Raw genomic sequence first — 14,614 nt, 5'->3', positions numbered from 1 at the left:
TGGGCAGGCGGAGCTGCCGCAGGCCTGTCCCCTCCGTAGGGCTGTCCCCTCCGCGGGCACCGTCCCCAGGCGGGGCCCTGCCCTCGGCCTGCCGCGGGGTGAGGGGGCAGAAAGCGGGGACAGCCCACACCCCGAGCCGGGATGGAGATCATGCCCAGTCCCAGCATGGCTGCTCTAGGTGCTGCCAGCCCTGTCCCCCCACTCCTGACCTCCTCATCAGTCTCCACAGAGCACCGAGGGGGTGACCCCCTCCCCAGGGTGACCCCACAGAGCCACCTGCCCCAAGGAGTGGGAAAACGGGGGGCAGAGGGGAGCCGGAGCCCGGCTGCTCTGTGACTGCCCAGCTTTCCTCCCGGGCACAGGATGGCAGGGGAAGGTTGAATTTACTTGAAACTCATCGGAAGAAGCATCAGGGGCCCAAGGGCAAGGAGGAGATGGGGCAGGGGGCTGTGCATGGGGCAAAACCACCTTTCCCCCATGCACGTGTCCAGGGGACCCCAGAGCAGTAGCAGACCTGGCCTTGGGGGACAGGAAACCCCTCACCCAAAGGACAGGGCCTTTCGGGGGCATTTCAGTGCCCCGACACAGGCACAGGAAGAGCGAGCTCAAGTGACAGGATCTGATTGTGACATCCTCACCTGGGTGCACAGCCACCATCAGACCCAATGGCCCAAACCTGGGGACCTGTGGGCTCAGGTCCTTGGGGCCAGGACCCCTGTCCCTCCAGCCAGCATTGTGGAGCAGGACGAAAATGGCTTTTTAGGAGCAGCCTCCACCTGCACGGCATGCAGAGAGGCCGCATCCTGCTCTTGCTGAGCGAGGGGGCTGAGCTGGGGCAGAATGGGACCTTCACATGCTGGACACTGGCCCTCCAGCATTGCCACATCCAGACAATCTCTCTTCTGCGGTCCAAGGCCGCGCAGGGAGGTGCCCAAAGCCCCGGGAAGTGGGGCCCCCTCCTGCACACCAAAGGAAGCGGCTTTCTTCAGGTGTGGCTGATATTTATCCATGAGACACCTTTATTTGGAACAAAACCAAAAATAAATAAACGTGCACAGAAACCAAGTGGGTTAAAAAAAAAAAGAAAATTGAGCACATGGCTATTTCCATTTAATACATGGTTAATGACAGGGTGCCTTGTACTCTCCCCAGCCCGGGGCACCCCACCCTGCACCCATTGCTGGCCCCTGTCACCCAACTCATCCCCCCCTGCCATGGGAGGGGCTGATCGCCGTCAAGGCCGTCTAGAGCAGTGTTTGCTCCGGGGCCGCAGGTGGGAGTTGTAGGGTTGCAACAAAACCCGATTGCAAGACAGTGGTGGGACATCTTGTCCCCCGACAAGCACTCTGCTGAGTCAGGGACTGGCCCTGGGTGACAGCAATGGGGGCAGAAGCTGCTGGGGGCAGGGGAAAGCAAAGGGATGTCGGAGGGGGGCGGAGAGGAAAGGTGCAAGCTCAGCTCTCCCTGAGCCACATGCCTGCACGGGAACGGTGGCAAGGGACAGAAGTGACACCGTGTCCCCTCCTGTCCCTCGGTGGTGTCAGTAGGGGTAGGGCGAGACGGAGATGAGGAGGAGGAAGGTGCTGGGTGCCCGCTGCTGGCCCGGGGTCAGCGCCTGCACCTTGAGGCGGTGGGTACCGGGGTCTCGCAGCAGGCGCACGGTGGAGACGATGCCACGGCCCCGCTCACTGCGGAGGGCAAAGGGGCTGCCGGGCTCCTGCTCCAGCAGCGTGAAGACAGGGCGATGGCGGAGGGCAGTGCCTGGGGCGAGGTGCACCACGTCGCGGCCGGCGGCAATGCCAAGGGGCAGGGTGAGCAGCTCATACTGCAGCGTGGGGGGACCGGCCGAGCCACAGTCTGGGGTGCAGTGACCGACACACAGCCTGCAGGAGAGTCGGGGGGACACGGGATGTGGCGGGGTGGCAGGAGTGACCAGGACAACTGGGTCCATAGTGGCAGGAGCAGTGGGGGATGAGCACCCCACAGCATAGCTCACCCCGGGCTGGAGCCTCTCCGGTACCCGGCTGGGCACGGCACATCCAGACACTGGGCACTTCCAAGGGTGTTGAAGCACATCTGGCTCAAGCCACACTGGATCGTGCCCTCCGCGCACTCGTCCTTGTCTGTGGGCAGAAAGGGCACAGGTCTGAGGGTGCCGGGGCGCCCCTGTGCCCCAGGCTGAGATGGGGATTCAAATTACCACTTCCCACCCCTGCCCGGGGGTCTCAGACACCGGGGCAGCGGGACGAAAACACCCAGGCTTGGCAGGGTGCTGAGCCTGGGAACAAGCCTCCCCTGGAAAGAGAAAGACTTGCAGCCCCAAAGAGGTGACATGTAGGGCACCATGGGGACTGGGATCAGACCCCGAGGGACACAGGCATGCCCACACTGACCGTGACAGGTCTTCCCGTTGGGCAGGAGCCGGTAGCCGGGGGGGCAGAGGCAGCGGTAGGTGCCTGGGCTGTTTCTGCACTTGTGCTGGCACTGGTTCAGCATCTGGCACTCGTCGAGGTCTGCGGGGTGAGAGGGGTGAAGGTGAGCGGGGAAGCGCCAGTCCCCTCTGGTGCCCTGGGGCAGGCTGGCTCTCACTTCCCCAGCGCAGCCAAGCCCAGGGACACCCCGACCCAGCAAATAAAACGGGAGACAGGGCAGCACCAGGAGCAGAAGCTGCCTTTTCGGCACAAAGTGTCCCCCTAACTCCCTGCCAAACCTGATACCCTGATACCCACTCACCAGTGCAGGTGCCATTCCTCTTGATGAAGCCCGTGGGGCAGGGGGGGCTGCGGTCACCCAGCCCCACAGCCTTCGCCACACGGCGGAGGGCAAGCTGACTGTAGAAGGACCGTCCTTGTGGGTTGCTCGGCCCCAGCCAGCGCAGCGGGGGAGCCCGGGGGGTGCTGCCTGTTGTGGCCCCTAAATCTGCCCCTGCTGTGCCACACTCTCCGCCTGGCAGCAGGGTCCTGCCGGGGGGGCACAGGCACTCGTAGGAGCCCCGCAGGTTGCGGCACTCAAAGGCACATGGTGGAGGAAACTGCAGGCACTCATTTATGTCTGGTGGAGGAAAGAGATGAGGAGTTGCAGCTGGATAGGGAAACTGAGGCTGGAGTAGGGCAGGGGAGTGACTGTGGCCCTGTGCTCAAAGACACATCCCCCAAGACCCCAGCTCGTACCCAAGCATGGCCAGCCAACACCCAGCGAGTGGTAGCCAGGAGGGCAGGCGCAGCGGTAGGTCCCTGGGGTGTTCTGGCAGAGCTGGTTGTAGCGACAGGCATGGGGCCCCTCGGCGCATTCATCAATATCTGGTGAGCAGAGAAGGCACAAGGTTGCAGGGGGGGACAGGGCAGTGGCACCACGCAGCAGATGCCCTTCACCATCCTCATGCCCCCCCTGGGAAGGGTCCATACCAATGCAGTACAGCTGCCCGGGGCTCAGGATGAATCCCGGTGGGCACTGGTCTCCATTGGCCCCTGGGAAACACGCAGAGAGGATGAAAAGGGACATGTCACCACAGGGACGTGGCCCTTGCACCCTCACAGCCACTCAGGACTGACAAGGGATCCCAGTGTCTCCCTCCCCACCCCCGGGAATGCCCTCGTTACCCGCATCAAGTGAGGCACGGAGCTGGAAGCAGAGCTCCTCTGAGGCCGGGTCGTAGGAGGCTTTGACAGTGCTGGCCCGGATGTGCTGCACCGGGGGGGGCTGCGAGCCCATGGCGGGGTCGTAGACGATGGTGTGATTGCAGCGGGCACGGGTGATGCGCCCATCCCGCAGAAAACTCTGCACTGAGCCCCCCGAGAACTGCCCCGCACCCGTCTTCACATAGCGCTCGGTGAAGTCCTGGGGAGAAGCAGGGAGCGGGGGGTCAGGCCATGGACCCCCCCATGGGCTCCCAGCATGAGAATTGTGGCCCCACAGGGAGGACTGGCAGCACCAGCACCTGCAGCAGCACTGCAGCCTCGGCGATGCTCTCCGGCACGGAGCCGCTGATCACACTGTCCAGGAGCAGAGAGCCAGCAGCATCCGCGCCCCGGGCGAGGTGGGTGACCCGCAGCAGCTCCCCTGTCGGGGGGAGAGCAGTCAGCAGCACCCCATGGCACCCCCAAACGCAGCTGCTTCTCTGGCTGTGAAGCTCATCCCAGTGATGGGCTGAGTCCCCGGGGATGGTGCACGGGGGAGATGGAGACTGAGCCGGGCAGGACCAGGCTGCGCAGCACCCCACATGCCAGGGGCCACGGCATCCCTCACCTGTGGCAAACTCCAGCTGCGACTCCTGCCGGAAGGTGCCTCGGGTGAGCAGGAACCCGCTCCAGGCCCCCCTGCCAGTGTGTGCCAAGGACCAGTAAATGGGGGAGATGATGGTGACCAGCACCCGCATCAGTGGCCCTGAGGGTGGGGGAGAAAGGGTGTCACCATGGAGCCAGCACCATCCTAAGGGGGCACCCAGCCCTCCCCAACCACCCCCGTCCCCCTCTGCCATGGGGCACAGCACAGACAGGGGGTGCTGCTTTTGGGGTGGGGGAATAAAGATCTTTCCCCTAAGATTTTCACCTGACAAAATCCTCCTGAGGGTGAGGGTGGGGGCGGCCACCTACCAACAGTGGGTGGGATGCGGCTGATGCTGCTGTGGACCACGGTGGTGCCGGAGTGTGGGTCGTCCAGCACGTTGGCATTGAGGGTGGTGACACCAAGCTCGTGGGCATTAATGACACCAACCAGGCTACCCCGCACCCGGTGCGGCTCCCCTGGGCAAAAGGGATGGGGGCAGCGGCGTTAGGACTGCTCTCCCATGAGAAAGCAGAGCAGCTTCCCGTCTCCCCTCAATAATTTGTGCCTCAAGAAAATCTGATTTTCTGGAGGTGAAGGTGGCCAGAGCAAGGCGGGGAGCATCCCTATGTGGCTGCAAGCACAGTCTCCAAAGACCCCATGGATCTGGGCATCTCAGTGACATGTTAACAGGGGATGCTGCAAGCATGGCCCCATGCCTTTCACACACTGATGTCCACCAACATCCCCCAAACCCTGCTCTGTATCAATCACCACGGTCCTGGCCTCAGCCCCACGCTTTTATTTGCTTCTCCTCTAGCATGCCTGGCAGCAGAACGCCAGCAGCCGCGCAAAGGGCACACAGGGCACCCGGCACTTCCTCCGCGCTGCCGGCCAGCACGGCCCTCAGCTTCCCGAGGGGCAGCGGGAGAGGATGTGCCTGTGCATTTAGCGGAGGCCCTGGGAAACGGGAATTCAATCACGGGCAGCAAATGCAGGAAGGCTGGGGAGAGGCGACCGGGGTCACGGGCTGGCATGCAGCGGCTGCTGCGGTAACGGCTCTGCTGGCCTTCAGATGAGCAGCAGAAGAGACAAGAAAGGGCAAACCAGGGTATGAATCCAGGGGGTTTAGAGTAAGCAAAGAAAGGCAATATCCCTCCAAGCTACCGCATAGATCTTACCCCAGGGTATAACAGCACTAGGGCAGCCCCTGCCTCCCCGAGCCAGCCAGAAGCCCCCCAAGCCCCAGGGCAGCACCCACCTTGGACAGAAAGGGAGGTGTGGGCGACGGCAGACCCCAGGGTGTTGCGAGCGAGGCAGGAGTAGGTGCCGGCGTCACGGCGGCTGACGGCAGGCAGGAGCAGCGTGGCATTGGGCAGGACGCGGGTGTGGGGACCCTCGGGCAGCGGCTGCCCGTCCCGCCGCCACTCCACGGAGGGGGTGGGCTCCCCCGATACGGTGCAGTGCAGCAGCACCGGCTGCCCCGCATGTACCGCCACCGCTCGCGGTGTCACCATCACCGTGGGGGCACCTGGGTGGGGAGAGGGATGCAGTCAGTGTCACAGCATCCTGGTGGTGCTAGGGCTGTTCCTCAGGCGTCAGAGGTAATCTGGGGAGGTTGAGGGGTGACATGATTCACAGTCCCTCAAGAGGCAGGTCCAAAACGGGAGCAACACTCACTCTGCAGGGCCAGGGTGACAACCTTTGCCGCCGTGCCTGCATCATTCTCTGCCACGCACCGGTAGTGCCCCGCATCAGTGCTCTATCAGGATCAAAAGCATTAGCACAGGGCTCAGTTTTGCTGTGAAGGCCCCCTGAAACGCGCTGGCACACCCCCAGGCCCCACTCACCCCCACGGTGCGGATGGCCAGGGAGCCGTTCCGCAGCTGGCGCAGGCGCCCGCCGACTGGCACCGGCACCCCGTCCTTGCTCCAGCGGACAAGGGGCGCGGGGTGGCCCTGGGTGTCGCAGTCGAGGAGGGCATCACCCCCGAGGTGCTCCACCTGGTAGGTGCTGGGGTCCCCCCATATGATGGGTGCCTCTGGGGAGGGGAGAGGGGTGGCAGAGGCGGAGGGCTGGCTGGGCACCCCGGTTTCCCTGCTGGCACTTACCTCTGACAGAGACGAAGGCGGTGGCCCTGATGACACCGGCGCTGTTCTCGGCATAGCAGACGTAGGTCCCGCTGTTGGCATGGGTTGCTGCCTCCCGCTGCAGGGTGCTATGGCCACCCTGCTCCAACACACCGTCTGTGGGGTGCAAACCCCGCAAAAAGCGTGGACAGGGACCAGCTGGTTATAAATCCACACAGCCAGCCGTGCCAGCACCCCAGGGACCCCGAAAGGTGGGAAATGGGGATGGGATGGAGCCAAGATCACATCCTCCCGCCAAGCTCAGCATCCTCTGTCCCCCCTGCCCGTGGTCCCCCGGCCACGCACCAGTGACGAGCTGCCCATTCGCCATCCAGGAGATGCGGGGCTGGGGGCTGCCCGTGGCAGCACACACCAGCTCCAGCCTCTCACCCCAGCTGAGGGTGATGTCTCCGGGCAGGCGGGTGAAGGTGGGCAGGGTGTGGATGGTGAGGGAGAGCTGGCGGACGGCTCTCCCCGCAGAGTTGACCGCAGTGCAAGAATAGATCCCAGCATCCCCTTCCTACACAGGGAAAGGGGGGGATGAGAGGGGATTAGCTTGGGTCTGGGGTCCAGCTGCAGCCTTGGCTCACTGGGTTATGGCTCTGCTGGCTGTCATGCACCCAAAAAGCCAAGGCTTGGCCACAACCACTTTTTCCAGCCCATCTTAACAAACCCCCACTGCCCCGACCCGCCAGCCTGTTGCAACGGACTGCACAGGGCTCTCCCTCAGCCAAATATTTTTGAAAGCAGCCGGGGTGCATCAGGGTGCGGAACAACATAAGCATTCTTTTCCACAGCAAAAGACGTTTGTTTCTCAGCTCCCGAACCTTACAGCTAGCTTGGCTGCAGGAGGGGATGGTGCTCACCTGGACACCCCGGAGCAGCAGCTCCCCAGAGGGCAGGACGGTGGCCTTCCCCCCGCTGCCCCGCACCAGGGCTCCCTCCCGGCTCCATGACACACGAGGCTCAGGGACACCGTTGGCGGCACAGGGCAGCAGCACCTCCAGCCCCTCCAGGACAGCCAGCTCCACCGGGCCAGCCATGATGATGGGGGGCACTGGATGGGACAGGAGGGCAGGGACTTGCTCACACCTTGACAGCAACGCTTTACTGGGAGGTGCTGGGGAAGGAACTGAGCAGAGGATGGGGCTAGTGCTGAGCCCCTATCCTGCCTTACCTTGCACGATCAGCCTGGTCCTCCCCACAGCAGTGCCCGAGGGGTTGCGAGCCACGCACAGGTAGGTGCCCGCATCCCCCGGGGAGGCTCGGAGGAGATGCAGCTGCCCATTGGGAAGCACCTTCAGCCTGGGTCCTGCGGGGATGGCAGGAATGAAGGGCAGGATGGGGCAGTGCAGCCATGCTGGAGTGCGGATGGATGGTGCGCAGGGACTGCTTCTCCTGCATGGGTGCCCCTTTCTGGGGAGTGCCTGGGCAACGGCTCCAGTGACTGGATGCCGACAAGCCCTGGGCACACAAATCTCCCCCCAGGCAAAGGCTGGCGAGCAGCGCAGGCTCTGCCAGCCTCCGGTGGCCTCCCCACTCACCTCCAGCAATGCCAACACCATCCTTCTGCCAGGTGACCTCCGGCCAGGGGACACCAGTCGCCTCACAGGACAGCACCGTGCTGGTGTTGACCATCACCATCACCATGCCAGGCAGGGGCTTCAAGGCGGGGGGCTCTGCGAGTGGCAGGGAAGTGTTGCCCCCTGGGGCTCCCCCAGAGTGGGCCAGGGCAGAGGAAGCAGGACCCCCAGGAGCCATGCATACCGTGCACCACAAGCCGGACGTGTTTTCGGGCTGTGCCAGCAGCATTCCTTGCCGTGCAGGTGTAGCGGCCAGCGTGTGCAGGCAGCGCCTGCCTGATCTCCAGGGCCCCTGGGAAGAGAGCGGGCAGAGGGGAGGCAGTGGGAGAGCTGGCAGGGACTCACCGCCCTGCAGGGGCTGGGCTGCCCCGTGCCCATACCTGTGGGCAGGATGCGGTAGCCCCCTGCTCGGCTGCCCAGCTGGGCCCCCTCTTTGCTCCACGACACCGTGGGTGGGGGTGTGCCAGAGGTATAGCAGGTGAGGACCGCGGGGGACAGACGGGTGACAGCCACATCCATAAGGTCATCGGCAATGGTGGGGGGCACTGGAGAGGGGAGGGAGGGAGGTGAGCAGGGCTGCACGGGAACACCGAAGGGGATCCCATCCCCCTGCACAGGGGCACAGTATCGCTATTTCCCCCCTTGCCCACCCCCACATCCAGTCCTCTAGTGGGGACCCAACCCCACGGGGGGCTAGAGCACACCCGCATCACACCTGAGGTGGTGACAGACCCCCGCAAAGCCACTCTCGGCAAGACCCACAGCCCCCAGGGCCTCACCATGGATGGACACGAGGAAGCCCTTGCGTGCCTCTCCAGCGGCGTTGGTGGCGATGCACTCGTACCACCCCTCGTCCCGGGGACTGGGGCTGGCGATGAGCAGCGACCCTGAGGACTGCAAGCTGTGCGGGCCGAGCACACATCGGGGTCAGCCCCTGCCCCGCAGGGAGCAGCGAGAGGGGCCAAATCCCACCCTATGGCAGGACCCTTCAAGTGGGTGAGGTGGCTGGTGCTGTGGGTACCTGTAGGTGCCAGGTGGGAGGTGTGGATTCAGGGGGTGGCTGTCCTTCTCCCACCTGATGTGGGGCGCGGGGGATCCCCAGGCATCGCAGCCCAGCGTGGCTGGCTGCTGAGCCAGCAGGGTGAGGTTGGAGGGCCCGGGGGCGATGGCAGGAGGGACTGCGGAAGGGCATGGAGGTGATGAGCACAGCACAGCAGCACATCATTGCACTCATGAGAGCAGCCCAGCAGCGGTGGGTTGGAAGGGGATGAGCCCAGGAGAGATCCATATGGCTCTTCTGCTTACCCAGGATGTGGAGGTCCAGTTCTCGCCGGTCGGAGCCGGCGGGGCTAGATGCCATGCAGAAGTAATAGCCCGAATCCTGGACCTGAATGGGTTCAATTTGCAGGGAGCCGCCTGGCAGGAGCTGCAACCTGGGGAGGGAGAGTGAGGGAGCCCTGTGGGCTGCAACATATGGGGACGTGTGTCTGGGAAGGTGACATTTGACGTTGCAGACAGATGTGGCACATGTCCACTGAGCTGCTATGGGGACAGAGCACAGCCCTTCACAAGGGGACAGTGCCAGCTCTGCTCCAGGCACGCCAAAATGCCTATTGATGTGGGTATCCGAGAGCCATCTCTTGGTGGCACCAACCCACAGAGCCTTGTACCTGTTGCTCCCGCGAAGGGGCAGGATCCGGCCATCCTTCCACCATGTCACCTGCGGCACCGGCCACCCCTCCGCCTGGCACGGCAGTACCACCGAGCCGTTCAGCAGTGCCCTCGCCTCCTTGGGGCCTGGCTGGATCTCTGGGGCCACTGCGGCAGCACCCAGCCAGCACCGGAGAAAGTCAGAGACGGGGCCCAGAGGATGGAGAATGTCAGCCCAGACCAGCACCGGAGGCTGGGCATTATCCAACCCCCGCTTCCCATTACCCCAGCCTTAGGACACCCCGTAATATCACACATCCCCGAACTAACAGAGACGGAGCTGGCGCTTGCTGCCAGCAAAGCCCTGTGGCAGGGCATCACCACTCACCGTGAACCTCCACCTGGACGCGCAGGCTGGTGTCCCCCAGTGCATTGGTGGCCCTACAGCTGTATTCCCCGCCGTCAGCCGCCCCCAGGGCCCGGATCTGCAGGAAGCGCCCCCCGGCCAGGACCTGCCTGCGGGCATCCTCCTGACACCCCAGGGGAGCCCCCCTCAGCAGCTATCCCCACATTGCCCCCACCACAAGGCACGACAGGGCTGGAAAAGGTGCATCCCAGCCCCTGCCCGTGCCCAGTCTAAGGTCCCATCACACGTACCTGCAGCGGGGAACGCTCCCGGCGCCACTCGATGTGGGGGGGTGGCACGGCATCCTCAGGGCACTCCAGGATGAGCTGTCCCCCTGCCACAGCAGTGATGCTGTAGGTCTCTCCAATGCTCACAATGCTGAGAGGTGCTGCGGGAGGCATGCCAGAGGGGTCAGGGGGTGCCATGTGTGTTGGGCACCCCCCATACCTGTCCCCATAAGTCATGCATAGCCCCCCCACCCCGCTCTGCCCAATGGAGGCTTAACATCCCCCACTGCTCTTCCTGTCCAGCCCCCAGCGATCCCAAGGATGGGTGCAGGGGATGCTCCGACTCTCTGGTCCCCCACAGCTCTGACCAACCCCCCAGCACCCCCTACTAGCACCCTTCTCACTGCACCGCTGGGGCCACGCTACCTTGGATGCTGACATGGAAACTCCTGCTGTCCTCCCCGGCAGGGCTAGTGGCCAGGCAGGTGTACAAGCCAGCGTCGGCCACCTATGCAAAGCCAAGGGATGAAAAGTTGTGGCATGGAAAGAAAACACAGGCGGGGAGAAGAAAGAGGAACCCCTACCTTAGTGCTCTCAATGTGGAGGGTGCTCTCGTTCCCCAACACGAGCCAGGGCCCTGCCAGCAGCCGTCCGTCCTTCTCCCAGGTGACAGTGGGCACGGGGACGCCTGTCACCACACAAGTCAGCTCTAGCGGGGTGCCCACAGTGATGGACATCTCAGTGGGCTGGGATGCAGCCTCAACGCAGGGTGGCTCTGCAAGGCATATGGCAAGGTGGGTGGGCTCATCCCCTCATTGGTCCCAAAAAACTGGCCAAACTGCTCTTCCCAAATCCCCGAGGAAAGACACGCACCCATCACCAGGAGACGGAAGGTTTTGCTGACCTCCCCCACCTCGTTGGCCACCAGGCAGGAGTACACCCCCGTGTCAGCCGGCCCCACGGCCACCAGGCTCAGCCGTGGGCCACCGGAGACATGGTTGCTCTGCCGTGCCAGGGGCTTGCCATCCTTCAGCCAGGTCACTGCTGGTGCTGGGGACCCAGTGGCTTCGCAGGTGAAGGTGACATCAGAGCCCTCAGCCACCATCTGCTCCTTGCTGCTCTCGGGGCTCTTCAGGACAGGGGGCACTGGGGAGGGAGGGATTCCCTTTAGGGGGGCCATGGGAGTAAACTGGGGATGGGTTTGGCAGTTCCCTGGTGTCCTGTGAGCACCCAGAGGCAGGTCAGCCTCCCGCAGAGTGCTCTGGGACCGCTTTCAGGCTGGTCCTGCCTCGCTCCATCCTCTCCCAGCCCACCTCAGTGGCCAAGGGAAGGCTCAGGACCCTGCTTGGAAACAGGGCTGCAAATCACAACATGTGCTCTGCCAGCAAAATTGGTGCCCAGGTGCCCCCTGCTCTGCTCTTCCCAACCCCCCAGCTGCCCCGTACCCCATATCTGCAGGACGAAGCTGTGATCAGCCACCCCTGCCTGGCTGGAGGCGATGCAGGTGTAGAGCCCACCGTCGGAGACCTGTGCCTGGGAGATCCTACCCCATGGAGCGGGGCACGGGGACGGGGAGAAGACATCAGCTCCAGGTCCTCCACTGCCCCCCGGGGTCTCCACGTTGACACGTAGCCACCTCGGGGTGCAGCTGTGGCCATCCTGGCACACAAACGCGGGTACCAGCCCCAGAGCCTGTGGCCAAGCATCACTCCGGAATCACTTCTTACCGGAGAACGTGCCCGGCCGAGAGCAGGGTGACACGGGGGGACAGGCGCAGGGACAGCCCATTCTTCAACCAGCTCACATGCAGGGGAGGGGACCCCCGTGCCCGGCACTCCAGTGTCACCGCTGCAGACAGGACACCACGGACCACCTCCAAGTCACTGGTGCCTCTCTCGATGGCGGGGGGCACTGCGAGGGGACAGAGGGGCTGACGGGGCTGCTGGGGGCGGGTGGCCCTGGTGCTGCCCCGCAGGCCCCGACCCCACTCACCCAGCACGCTCAGCGTGTACAGCCGTGCATCTTCGCCTGCGCTGTTCCGGGCCAGGCAGGTGTATGCCCCCGAGTCGGCAGCTTGGAGCCCCTCCAGGAGCAGGGAGCTGCCGTCTGGAGACATCCTGCGTGGGGAGGACGGGGCAGTGACCTCTGTGCCCACCCTAGCGTGCCCACGGGGCAGAGACACTCTGCACTCGGTTGCAACCCAGGCTGCAGATTTTGGGGCGTGCTGAAAGGCCAGCACAGGAGCTGGGACCGTGCCAGGGTGACAGTGACCACGCCAGGCGTCAGCACCATCCAGGACACTGGGATGATTCTTCTCAACAGCTGGGACATGCTCAAACCAGCCCAAGCAGGGAGACGGAGCTCAGTCTGCCTTGCACTGCTCTTTTGCACATGGGGAAACTGAGGCACAGACGGGGCTGTGCCATTGCAAGCCCGTGGGGTTGTCCCCCCCACCCCAGACTCACCGGGCACGCGAAGGGGGCTGCAGCCCCAGTGGCTGCCCGTCCTTCAGCCAGGAGATCTGAGGGGGGGGCTGCCCCTCCACCTGGCACTCCAGCCTCACCCCTCTGCCCTCCAGCACGCTGTGCTCGCTAGGGACCCCCGCGCTGGCGATCCGGGGTGCCACTGTCTCAAGAAGAGAAGGAGACTAAGGAAGAGGAGGGGGAGGACGGCTCCTCTCTGAGGAAGGGCCCACAGGGACCCCACCACCACCCTGGAGAAGCCCTACCTCGCACCAGCACCATGAAGTCCTTGCGTGTGGTGGTGCCCGGGCCCCGCGCCAGGCAGGTGTACCAGCCCTGGTGGAAGGGCTGCAGGGGGCTGAGATGGAGCTGGTCCCCGACAGCCACCAGGCCCCGCTCCGGGCTGCTCTCTGCGAGGAGACAGGGCGAAGGGGGCTGCAGCAGCGTCCTCCACTGAGTCCTCCTCAGGCACGTTGTCACACTCCCACCTTCCCACCCCCAGGACCCAGGCTGGGGGACTTGGGTTAAAGCGGAGGTCGGGGCTCTGCAGAGCAGGGTGTTTGCACTGTGCATTGTTGGAGCTCTGCAGGAGTAAAGAGCCACTGGTCTGGGGACAAGCCACTGCCCCAGGGGGTAACCCAAGGGCTAGTACCCAGAGAGCTCACCCCCTCATCTCTCCATCACATCCCATGCCCACATCCCATTGTTTCAGCCTCAGGAATGAATTTGAGGGCTCTTCAAAACCACACAGGGAAAGTGCCAGCCCCTTCGTGCTCTGCCTCCTGCCCTGTGGGGCCCTGCAGTTCTCTCACAGAGGCAGAAACTGAGGCAGGACAGCAGTGATGCTCGGGATGGCAGCCTGTCACAGCCTCCCCCGAGCACATACCCAGCGGGCTCCCATCCTTCAGCCAGGTGACAGTGGGCATTGTCACTCCAGTGACTTGGCAGGTCAGGACGAGGGGGCTCCCCATATCAGCATCCAACGTCTCCCGCTGTGAGTCCTGGATTCCCGGGGGCCCTGGGGAGGCGGAGCAGGGATGGGGTGCATGAGCAGGAACACATGGACCAGGGTTTGGCATCAGCTCCTCAGTGTGCGCTTGGGGGACAGAGCTCCCGGTTGAGTCCTTGCCGCTCACCATGGACGGTGAGGATGAAGCGCTTCTCGTCCTGGCCGGCCGCATTCAGCGCTACACACGTGTATGTGCCTGAGCTGGAAATCTGCAGGTGAGGGAGCTGCAGCACCCGTGAGTCTGTAAGAAGTGGAGAGCAGGGAGTCAGGGCAGGCTGGAGCCAGGGCTGAGTCAGGGCCACCGTGCTGGCATGCTGACCCATCCCTCAGCAGCCAGCCAAGCTCCATGGAGAGGTGTCTGGCCATCAAAGTCCCTCTTTGAGGTTCAAGGGCTTGCTATGCACAGCAGAGAAGGGTGCTGAGCTCCTGCGGAGCAGCAGCGCAGAGTTTGCAGGATACAACCTTGGTCCTTTCCAGAAGGGATCACGCAGCAGTAAGTTGTTAGCGTGTGGTTACAGCTGAAAGTCTGAGCTCAGGTCCCTCAAGTGGCATCCAGAAGGGCAGGTTAGGGGAGTTGGAGCCCACCATCAAGAGCTGATGGCTGTGCCAAGCCGTGGGGGACAGGCTGTCATCCTTGCTCATCCCAACATACCTGGGGTGATGGTCACCTCCTCACTGAGCTGCAGGACTTGGCCATCCTTGTACCAGTTGATCTCTGCAGCGGGGTGGGATTGGACGTCACACGCCAGTGAGACACTGCCATTGACAATGCCATCAATACTTTCGGGGTTTGTGCCCACAATCTGGGGTGCTTCTGCTCCAACACATGCCAAAAGAGAGTGCCAGAGGGGAACCATCACCGTGGAGGCCAAGATCTCCCCAGGT

At 63.7% G+C, this 14,614-nt stretch overlaps 1 protein-coding gene across 4 annotated transcripts in view; it reads right to left on the bottom strand.

Moving 5' to 3' along the window:
* Positions 1-996: 996 nt before the first annotated feature.
* The window catches only part of HMCN2 (hemicentin 2), a 37,185-nt gene continuing 23,567 nt past the window's right edge, over positions 997-14,614 (bottom strand). For 2 of the 4 annotated variants that reach the window (XM_054221093.1, XM_054221094.1), the window contains exons 46-82: positions 14,382-14,543; positions 13,857-13,970; positions 13,607-13,738; positions 12,987-13,130; positions 12,724-12,883; positions 12,251-12,375; positions 11,986-12,169; positions 11,704-11,801; positions 11,132-11,404; positions 10,843-11,033; positions 10,685-10,766; positions 10,283-10,419; positions 10,014-10,155; positions 9,646-9,793; positions 9,281-9,408; positions 8,997-9,153; positions 8,755-8,876; positions 8,356-8,520; positions 8,160-8,267; positions 7,937-8,071; positions 7,570-7,704; positions 7,259-7,449; positions 6,699-6,912; positions 6,375-6,509; positions 6,114-6,304; positions 5,944-6,025; positions 5,525-5,794; positions 4,593-4,742; positions 4,246-4,383; positions 3,938-4,059; positions 3,600-3,837; positions 3,405-3,467; positions 3,171-3,299; positions 2,734-3,051; positions 2,394-2,513; positions 1,997-2,123; positions 997-1,883 (exon numbers count right to left, since the gene is read on the bottom strand). In XM_054221093.1, coding sequence (XP_054077068.1) covers positions 1,541-1,883; positions 1,997-2,123; positions 2,394-2,513; positions 2,734-3,051; positions 3,171-3,299; positions 3,405-3,467; positions 3,600-3,837; positions 3,938-4,059; positions 4,246-4,383; positions 4,593-4,742; positions 5,525-5,794; positions 5,944-6,025; positions 6,114-6,304; positions 6,375-6,509; positions 6,699-6,912; positions 7,259-7,449; positions 7,570-7,704; positions 7,937-8,071; positions 8,160-8,267; positions 8,356-8,520; positions 8,755-8,876; positions 8,997-9,153; positions 9,281-9,408; positions 9,646-9,793; positions 10,014-10,155; positions 10,283-10,419; positions 10,685-10,766; positions 10,843-11,033; positions 11,132-11,404; positions 11,704-11,801; positions 11,986-12,169; positions 12,251-12,375; positions 12,724-12,883; positions 12,987-13,130; positions 13,607-13,738; positions 13,857-13,970; positions 14,382-14,543 — 5,873 coding nt within the window. In that variant the 3' untranslated portion in view covers positions 997-1,540. Of the gene's footprint in view, positions 1,884-1,996; positions 2,124-2,393; positions 2,514-2,733; positions 3,052-3,170; positions 3,300-3,404; positions 3,468-3,599; positions 3,838-3,937; positions 4,060-4,245; positions 4,384-4,592; positions 4,743-4,812; positions 5,333-5,524; positions 5,795-5,943; positions 6,026-6,113; positions 6,305-6,374; positions 6,510-6,698; positions 6,913-7,258; positions 7,450-7,569; positions 7,705-7,936; positions 8,072-8,159; positions 8,268-8,355; positions 8,521-8,754; positions 8,877-8,996; positions 9,154-9,280; positions 9,409-9,645; positions 9,794-10,013; positions 10,156-10,282; positions 10,420-10,684; positions 10,767-10,842; positions 11,034-11,131; positions 11,405-11,703; positions 11,802-11,985; positions 12,170-12,250; positions 12,376-12,723; positions 12,884-12,986; positions 13,131-13,606; positions 13,739-13,856; positions 13,971-14,381; positions 14,544-14,614 lie in introns of those variants that run through there. The other 2 variants (XM_054221095.1, XM_054221096.1) reach the window with 2 other exon arrangements.

Source organism: Rissa tridactyla, chromosome 14 (genome assembly GCF_028500815.1).
Source record: "Rissa tridactyla isolate bRisTri1 chromosome 14, bRisTri1.patW.cur.20221130, whole genome shotgun sequence".
NCBI classification, from domain to species: domain Eukaryota; kingdom Metazoa; phylum Chordata; class Aves; order Charadriiformes; family Laridae; genus Rissa; species Rissa tridactyla.
The sequence above is the reverse complement of the archived record's forward strand: the minus strand, read 5'-3'. Positions and strand labels throughout refer to the sequence as shown.